Source organism: Nanorana parkeri, unplaced genomic scaffold, assembly GCF_000935625.1.
Source record: "Nanorana parkeri isolate BGI_ZX_2015 unplaced genomic scaffold, ASM93562v1 scaffold258, whole genome shotgun sequence".
NCBI lineage: Eukaryota > Metazoa > Chordata > Amphibia > Anura > Dicroglossidae > Nanorana > Nanorana parkeri.
In genome coordinates, this window is record NW_017306526.1 from 711,309 (window position 1) to 721,715 (window position 10,407).

The 10,407-nt window shown below is 37.7% G+C and overlaps 1 protein-coding gene across 1 annotated transcript in view; it reads right to left on the reverse strand.

Moving 5' to 3' along the window:
• Positions 1-216: 216 nt before the first annotated feature.
• Positions 217-10,407, reverse strand: part of GMDS (GDP-mannose 4,6-dehydratase) — a 506,617-nt gene continuing 496,426 nt past the window's right edge. Inside the window, exons 11-12 of the mRNA XM_018556927.1 lie at positions 3,578-3,646; positions 217-588 (exon numbers count right to left, since the gene is read on the reverse strand). Coding sequence (XP_018412429.1) covers positions 526-588; positions 3,578-3,646 — 132 coding nt within the window. The 3' untranslated portion in view covers positions 217-525. The remainder of the gene's footprint in view (positions 589-3,577; positions 3,647-10,407) is intronic.

Genomic DNA, 10,407 nt, shown 5'->3' on the forward strand with positions numbered 1-10,407 from the left:
AGGGACCATGGGGAACAAAAGTAGCCACCCTCCAGAAGGAAGCACAGTCTCAGCACCAATTCAGAGATGATTCGAGGATGCACAGCTGAGTGATACACAAATAAGCTAATTTTTGTTAATAGTTAAGGTACTTGAATGCAATTTTAACATTTAACTCCTTAGACTAGTGTTGCTTTAAGCCTAAAATAAAGTGAATGAAATGGAATCAAAATTTTCATAGAAATGCAATTTATTGAGAAACAATAGACATGTGAAAGGTATAGAAAAGGCAATCTTATTTTATCCGACTCCAGTATAAGCAATACGAAAACCCCCCACAATTCAGCAGCATAGAATGAATTGCAAAATAAAGCCTAAAATAACAAAAGAAACAGAATGCCCAGAAATTTCCCAACAGGTTTCCAACGATTGCGCACAGTCATGCACATAAGTAAATATGTAATAGATATTACAAATCTTGGGAGTGATTGGGTGGTGTAAACTAGCACTGGCTGCTTAGACTTGAGTAGTGGACTTTCTTCCTTTTTAGGCATTGGGATTGGTTTTCATTAGTTGCATATCTGCTTCCATCATCTCCTTTACCAGCTCCTGAAATAAAAGAGGAGGATATTAGTCCACTACATTCCTCTATTACATCCAGAGTAAGACTGTCATCTCTATGTCAGACTGAAGAAAAGGTATCCTTGGGGGTGACACGCCAATGAGTCGGTGACTTGCATGCAGGACAGGTATTTAGACTCTACAGACTTCACTAGCATGTTCCAAGTAAGTGGCTTACTAGGTAATAAAATTTAGATTAGACAGTCCCAGATCCCATACCTTTAAACACAAGTCAGCAATAGCAAAGACTTGTATTAAAAGTAAAACAGTAAAAATCTCTATGCTATATGTAAATGTAAAAAACAAATATAGCTGCCCTATGTACATCTATTATGGAAAAATAATCCAAAAACATTTTTATAACCACAATGATTAGAGGACATTCATTTGAGAAATGATAAATTATAAAAAAAAGAAGCGCTAGTGGTGCACAAAATGACAATATCTAATATTCTAGTCAGTTCTACAATGCTAAGAAAAATGCTCCATACATACACGCTCCATACATATAGTAGTTTGTTTTGGCATATAAAATTAATTTAAGTAGCTATCTAATATAAAACAGGCCTATCCTGTAACTTCATTGAGTTCAGCTAGTTTTCAATAATAGTCTACCACTGGATTCAACAAAGATCTCGAGTACATTTGGAAAGCAGCAATATTCTAGCATTCATCTTTGGCACAAGCTGGGTAAATCACCATAGGAACTCATTACTCAAATCAATATGTAAAATAGCTCCAGCTAGCTACCTTAAGAACAATGCTAATGCTTCACATACTATGAATGACCAAAGACCCATATCATTTGCAGCCCTAAGGACCACCTCCGATATAAAACACAGCTACTCTAGTTTCTAATTAAAGGGTAAGTTTACTTTCCCAAGTAATTTGGAAAAATGGAATTACACGCTCAAATCTGGCTCACCCACTCCCCACTAGTACAGTTATATTATCCGAACCCCAAACTACCGTCCAGTGAAGCCCTGTGCTATGGATTTTGAAATTTGCAACGAGGAGCGCCTAGTGCTTCTCTTTGGTCAGCGCCGTCAGGTGACCTCGCTGACCAATGAGTACCCGCAATTTGCGAAACGAATTCCAAAATCCATAGTGCAGGGCTGTGCTGAAAGGCAGTACAGGGTATGAATTTTATACCTGTACCAGCAGAGGGGAAAGAACCGATTCGGCGAAAGGCAAGCATAGCATGGGGGGAGAGGGGGCCAGATTTGAGCAGGTAATTCTATTTGACCAAATTCACTTTGGAAAGTGAACTTACCCTTTAACAAATTTGATATTCTCTGAATCTGCAAAGCCTGCAAATATCGCATTATGATATCTGCAAGGCCTGCAAATATCCCAATATTATTAAATCTGCAAGGACTGCAAATATCGCATTATTATTAACCACTTCAAGACCAGGTGTTTAGACCCCCTTCCTGGCCAGGCCATTTTTCAGTATTCAGCGCTGCGATACTTTGACTGACGTTTATTCCGTCATGCAACGCTGTACTGAAATGAATTTTATACCATTTTTTGGGGACAGATAGAGCTTAGAGCTTAGAGTGACACAAGAATGCGGAAGTGATGTATTATACAACACTTCCGCATTCTTGCAGCGGAGAGGGGACCGGAGAGAGCTCGTGTACCGAGCTCTCTCTGATCCCCTGTGTCACAAGCGACATGCAGCAAGAGTAAGGCTGACTATATACTGTTAGAACTGACTATTTCACAGGATATGGACAACATTTTTATTGTGGGTGGCCCTGGCAGCTTGATAAAAGTCTATTACTTAATTGACTTTTGACAAAGGAGCCAGGCCAAAGGTTTTCAGCCAAACGGTGACTGCAGCCAGTCAGTTGCGGTCACTGTTCATGTTTTCTGACAGCAGCAGGCATTGGTGCCAGAATACAATAGTTGCAGCAGAAGATTACTTAGTGTGGGACTTTTTATCATGGATGGAGGAATCTGTCAAATTTCGTTTGTTTAGCCTGCAGGCTAAACAAACATGTAATGGTATATGGCCAGTTTAAAGTTGATATACAGACTGCTATATGTTCACTGGCAGTCATTGGGAGCCATACTGTGTCTGTGACCACACCCTCCATTGCATCATTATGACTGACAAGATAGCTTAGAGCTAAAGAGAGTATAATTTATGACATGCTGCAAAGGGGGGTTGGCCACCCTTTTGCCCCGCAAGTATACAACAGTCACAGTCTTGACAACTCTTTACATTTTTTTCTCCAGACAAAAAGGGTTGGTATCCCGAAACTGAACTAGGTTTAGATCATATGATCAGTTCACATGCAAATTGCGCATCGTAAAGTTGTTGTTTACTATGATGCCATTCAGATCATAAAAGATCTGTTCGTTACTTTTTGTTGCGATTTGGCTTTTTTAAAAGAAAATATTGTTTGTAACAGTTGCGCTTATTTTTACTGTTGCTCAAAGAAAATCCTTCACGCATTTTGTTTATACTGAAAATAGTCAGACAAAAAAACATTTTGCAGGTAACGTCAGCGGTTAAGACTTACAGCTGTCTTTAGGGCACGAATTGAACCAATAATTTATTACTCCCCTAATCAAGCTGATTGAGGATCTCTAGCAAATACAGTTTACTTAAGAATAATGACTGCTATTGCAAATGGCCCGTACATAACTAGTGATAAAGATTATTATTTGTAATGATTACTACTTCTTAACAGTTGTATGCATTCTGAATCTCCAAGATCTCACTTGTATTCCTGTTCCTTTCTATTTTAGTTCAGTGCTGCAATACAGCTTTGCACATTATTTCATTTTTGTTTCTGGTCAGTCTTGCATCTAGAAGGGATCATGGTAAATCATACTAAAATACAGCTATAATGTAACAAAATAGTAGTGCGATAAAGAGGCTAACCAAATGACATTTATATACAGATTTCCAATTTGTTAACGGCTTACAACTACATAGAATGTGATGGACTATGAAAACACTTACGTCAAATGAAACTTTAGGTGTCCAGTTTAGCTTTTGTTTGGCTTTGCTGCAGTCTCCTTGGAGGAATTCCTAGAGTAAGAGAAAATATCGAACTATAACTAAAGATGGAACCAAACATAGTAAAAGGCTTTTACACTCAAATATAGCAAATATGCTTTAACTGCTCACTAGCAAATGTAAGCATTATATTGGTACTTGTATGGCAGCAACTTCTACAGGTAATATTGAAACAAGAATCACATATGACAGATTTTACATTACAAGTCTATACAGAATTTAAAGATGAAAATAAGTTACATGCATGACATTAGTAATAGGTACTAATCCCTAGAATGAACATTAAGGCAGGCTGTGGGTAGCTGAGCAAGCCTTCTTCACATCTAGTACACTCTAAGGCACAGTTTGGCAAAGTGAATGATTAATAATGGTTAGAGACCCTCAAAGGCCAATGACAGACCACCAGCATTACAGTTCAAGCTTTCTGTGGGAGCCTATGCAAAAGAAATGCCTTTTGTACAGAACTGGTGAGTGACTTTCTCCACGGGTTTCCATTTGTAAACACTTGTTAATGTGGTAAATGCATGCATTCAGTTTAAAGTATAACAATATGTGTACTTTCTGTGCCTAAAATGTGCCCTCCCTCTGCTCTAAGGAAAATGGATTAAGTTAAAGACAGGGCAAGTTTCAGGGTGTTTTCTGACATATCTTTTCTATTTTGTGCTGTAAATTAATGCAACTTATTTACAATTAAGGATTGGCCTAAACTGTAGGATTCAGTGATTGGGATACAAGACGAATTAGTGTTATGCTTTGTATACAAGCAGATTTAACGTTGGATTGGACAGAAGTGAAAAATGGACAGACTGAATTTGCGGAATATCATTCTCTGTTAACTTTGTACTCTTACAAAAGTATAAACATAGGATTTTCCCAGGAAAAAAACAAACATGAAACAGGAGCTTAAGATACCACCATGTTACTTGGAATATGTGAGAATGCCTGTTAGTAAGCATGGGTGTAATTCAGTTAAAAATCTTTGTTCGCTTTAGCAACTAAATATCACCTTAGCATTTAGACTACTCTCTCCACTAATCCAGAATTCCATAATGAAAAGCACTTTAGGGTCCTTCAGTAGCACCAATTTGTCCTAAACAATGAAGTCAAGGTAAACCCTGAGGCAGCAGAAGGTCCTTTAAGGGACAATGTTCAGTTTAGGGTGAAAGGTAATGTCAGGGTTAGGCTCCTGTAACTGATTACTCAACAACCTCCATCTTCCCAACCACAAATCACTGTGTGCTATTGCTGAAAACCCAAACACATACACACATCCCACTCAGTATACATGAAATTACTTTGGTTACAGTTCATGGTCTACATTTATCTGAAGAGCAGACAGATAAATCTGTTCACATTTCTAGTTCTTCTATGACTAAACCACATTCTATGAGAACAGTGGAGACGCACTCGAAATTCAATTGTGCTGCGCAGTGGTCAGGTTTCTCTATCGACTGGTTCAAATTATTGTCTTGCTCTGTTTAAAACGGGAGTAAATCACAAAGCAAACACAATAACAAATGAAATGCTCAACCTTAAATGGAAACATGTGGTCAAGACAAAACGCTGAAATTGTTAAGACCTTAGATTTTCACTAATGCCAAAAGGTTGAGTTTTATGTGCTTCTATAGCGTAACCTGTTGTCTGCTGAACTGGTGGTGAGAACAAAGCTATACAGACAAGACAAATATGCCTAATTCCTCATAACTCAATTACATCCAATATAGTTTTCTCTTTGTAGTTAAAATATATTCCATGCATTGATGTGCACTAAAGTTGTATATTTACACTTTTACCTTGCCCGCAGACCTTAGATGACCCTTGCTTATCTAGATGCAAGCAGACATCCTTGAGTAACCAATTTCAGAGGGAAAGTTGATAATTTGTGTTGGGTTTTCATATTCGTTCATTATTTTTGCTTTAAAATTGGATTACACAATTGGCCATTTAGCATGCATGTATATACACCATCCAATAGTTCATCTTTCTTCTGCCAGACTGGTGTATATAGGTATATAGACGTGCAAACTTGTATACTGCAATATGCATCTGTATGTGCAGAGCAGACACCTCTGAAGTTCTTCTTATCTGAAGGGAACAATCTATCCACCTATATAATCCGATTTGGGTATAAGACTTTTCCTAAAAGAAGAGCTGAAAGTGTCTGCTATTTTTCCGAGGAGTGCATACAGACCAGCAGAATCAGGACTGCATGCAGATAAAGACTTTAGTCTTGTTATCTTCTCTAGTGGCAGATTTGACAAAACATTTTAACACAATACTTCCTTTTGCCTTAAAAACTGCTGCTGTACAGCAAAGGTTTAGAGAGAATGCTCTGTTTATTTAGAAATACGCTTAGGCACCAAGTTTTAACATTAAACGTTCTACATTTTCATCGTCCTATATTGTATATTAAGCAGTGATGCAGCAAGATTGCCACAGATAAATACTTGTTAAATAATACAGTTAATAAAAATCAGTTTGCATAACCAGGGAATACATTGAAATACCCCTCACAGCCAAAGACAAAGACATATTGTATGGTTCTGCCACTACTTTCTAAAACTTTTTTTCTTTAGCCCAGTGAAAAATGTAAAGCATTTAAATGTAAATACCCCACTTCCTGAGCACCGCTTCAGGGTGTGAGCGCTGCCTTCACTCTGCCTGCTTAGGTGAAAGATATGGTCTAAAAATGTATTTGGGTTAATTTAATCATTGTAATTGATATTTTTAAAAATGTTACGACCGCAAATAAAAACAGCACAGTTAACAAGCTCAGCTTGTGGATAGTTAATCCTTGCTGGTAAAGCCTGGCTGGAATAATAAATTATAATGATCTCTCAATTCTTGTGTGATAAATATACACAATACATGGAATTTTTTCATGAAACTGAATGATTTCTGAAAGTTTCTTCTATAGCTGGTTGGGCACATAAAAGCACCTCCTTTGAAGACTTTGTGACTTAACAGCTTTCCTGTTACTAGCCAGATCTCATTCTAAAAGAGTGCATTTCTTTTTAATTTCTTGGCTATAAAATGTTTTGTTTAATTTTTTATTGTCAAACGTGTATCTGATATTTGTAAATAATAAAGGCAATTCTTGTGGAGTTCATCTATTATTACCTAACAGTTGACTAGTGGCACATCATGCTGATATGACACACCAAGGGTATGTGCACAGCAGAGCAATGTAAATTGTGACTCCCAAGTTCAGGGGGATAAAGCAAGATCTGTGATGAAGTTTGGGAACATTTAAGGTGGGTATAGACATACGAGGGACTGTTTGTAACCATACATAAACACAAACACTTTGCTTGGCTGAGTGATGGTGTTTATCCCTATGGAGAAGGACATGAGGTGCGAGTAAACGGCCCCTAGCACCACCTACCTTGAGGGAGAATGATAGCATTTTAATAAAAGTTTGTCTAACTGATCTATCCTTCCCAGAGAATGGTCAGCTAGGGGCACCTGCTGCTACCATGGATATGAGATTAGGCTTTTATATCTAACCACCATTATCTTTTTTAATTTTTTTACTGACGCTCTAATGAGAAATAATTGAAGATTTAAGACACAAAATTGTACCAGTCACACATGCACGTTTGAAATTAGCAGACATCTATGCTACTTGGGAAATTGTAGATTGCAAGCATATCTGACAGGTCTATAGGTTGCCTTTATCTTCTGATAGCATTTAAAACATTTATTTTTCAGAGTGTTGCAACACAAATTATTTAAAACTATTTGGTACCCAATGATGTCTGTTTTTTTCTGTCTGCATCTGTCACAGACATAATTTTTTAAGCAATGGAGCCACTAGAACAGTATAATAGTCAGACATCTAGCATTTGGAGAGGTCAGCAATGGTATCCTCTACTTTCCTTAGTAACAGTTTCCTTTAAATAAAGGCCTGTGTGTCATTGTGGTATTCCTGTGGTCACTCTTGTGGATACCATTCCCGGAATAAATAATCAGGGACATATAATTCATTCCAAAAATACAAGCACAGATTCTGCCGTATTAGTTGGGGTCCCAACACAAACAGGGGCTTACTAACCCCCCCAAAAAAGGAAAAAACTGACGTCATCCCCTAACATTTCTCTGCAATATGGATTCAAGCACCAGTTTTGCCCAACTATAGAGCTGCTTTGGCCTGTTTTTCATTTTGTAAGTGGACCTCCCCGAACAACTGTATATTTTGCATTATTTTTATTATGTATTTGGTCATCTGTATTTATTATAATCCGTTTTATTGCAGTAGCTCCTAAATTGCAAGTGTGGAGGTTGCAGAGAACCTGCATCCAAGCAGCTGTAAAAAAAATTATATTTCACATCTCACTCAACATAATATGGCTTTTGGAATTTGGTACAATAATTTTGCTTGCCATACACTTGGATGTTTTATCTGTAATTTTGAAGAGTTTCCAACAATTTGCAAACTGCCCTCAAATGATCAAAATGTTAAGCAACAGAAAATGCTGTTTGTTTGGCAATTGAGTGGTTTTGATTGAATTATACCAAAATGTAATCTATCTGACTGTCTGGTAGATTGCGATGGATGAAAGCTAATGAAAACCTTGGCAAGTGTATGCCCAGCAGAGGACATTCCTTATTGCCCATGGCAGCCAATCAGTTTCGGTCAATTCTGCAGTGCATGTTTGAATTAGACATAGGTCTGCTGTTTAGCTGCTAAGAAATGTTTCCTAAAATTTTTTTCCACTGCAGATATTTGTACCAGTACATCTCAGGCCAGGGGTTGGCTCCCCAATGGTTTGTTATCCACCTCAAACATTAATACTAGTAAAAAGGAATGTAGCCACACTCCAAGTTAACAGCCGTAGTTAGAAGTTTAATATATGGTCCAGTGCAAGACAGATCACCTGAACTCCACCCTCTGAAGCTTTTCTCTCATATTGTGCTTATTAATAGAGTACTCCACATATAAGAGTACTATAAGGAATATTTCCTGTAGCACATTTTTATATACTGGCCTCATAGAAATGTTGACTATTTCTCTAAACATACAGTATAGTTTAAAGCTTGTTAAAGCCACCAGCACCAAAACATCTTAAAGGTGCTATGGTATACCACCTCTATACACTCATGGCCAACTGTTCTTAAGGCCCTGTTTACACTGTCTCACTGCGTTAATACACACCCACTGACATGTCGCATTAAGGCAGCCCATTTGTCTGAATGGTCTGCCTAACATGCCAAAATAGGTGCATACAGCATTTTTTAGCAGCACACGGCAACATGTATTGCCATGCATTGTGCTGCGCTGCAATGCAAATATGATGAGGTGCATTAGGGAGCCATTCAAAATAAATGGCGCGGCATCACACCAATGTGCACATTACTACAGCATGATCGTATGAATTGGACCGGAAAGAGAAAAATTGAGCATCTGGATTGGAACTTTACAGCTTGCTACACATTTTAATTTGTGACAAAATAATAATTTCACTCAATTCATATCAGTATCAAGCTATCTGACCATTTGTATGAGGCGCTCCTAACCTTCCAAAAAGGAAAATCTGTGGATCAGTTTGTTTACTGTGATCAGAGAGGAAGCAACCCAAGACCAGGTCACTTTTGACTGTTCTTTGACAGTAGATCAACCTCTCAGAGCAGAAGTAATCTCTTGGATTTACATAAATTAAACCCCGATTTACTTTGGTCCAGCGTTGCAACGCACCTACTAGAAACACACATTTGAAGCATTTTGACAACTTCGTTTTGCAGTGAGACTAAGGGGTTGATTTACTAACCTAAACACACACACACACCAGGTGTGTGTGATTTTCACACAGCAAAACGTATTTATCAACCAAAAAGTCTCTAAAAGCATATTTCCACTAATGCCATATATGGAAAAATCATGCACATGATGCATATATAATGCTGCTTCACAGTTTAGACAAAAATGGTTAGCTCGTGCATTTACATTCCTGCATTCATCAACGCAAGCAACATAACATAGAGCTAATTTACACCACATTACCTTGCAATTCATTGCAGGGCTTTGAACAACACACCTGCTGGGTGTGTACACACTACAAAGGTGTTTCGATTCCTCCCATAGATCATGCTGGGAGGGAACACACTACAGAGGTGTATACATGTTCGTGGTGTGTTTATAAGGTTAGTAAATCAACCCCTAAGTCTCCAATACGCTGGAAGCATATAGGTTGTGGCAGCTGAGTTGTGATTTATTGATAATCTGTGCATTTTATAGACTGCAATTACCACATATATGGTTTGGTATACAGTACAGCATTTCTTTTTTGTTTTAAGCATGTTCATTTTTTATTGAAAGAACATAAAGAAACAATACAGATAAAATCCAAAGTGACATGGAACACGGATCAAGTACTAGTACGCAGACTGCGATCCAGGCATGTATAACGATTATAGTCAAACGATACTAAAGAATAACCCAAATCAGCATATAATGGAACACTTCAGAGTGTCTCTGTACTGCAGGTATCAAAGCATAAATAGCTACAACCAGTTAACCCTAATGCCGTGAGGGTCAGGACTCTGGGTAGGGGACCATATCTCCATGGCGTGGGAAGTACAGCATTTCTTAGCATATAAATGCATCTGTAAAGTCACAGGTAAACACGTGTGCATGAACTCTTTATACCTTACTATATATTATACAGATACTATATATTAAAATATTTGATCTTATATGGGAAAATCATAATTCTGTCAATCTACTAATGCATAGCAAAATAAAATACTTCATTATATTGCATTTACATGACAAA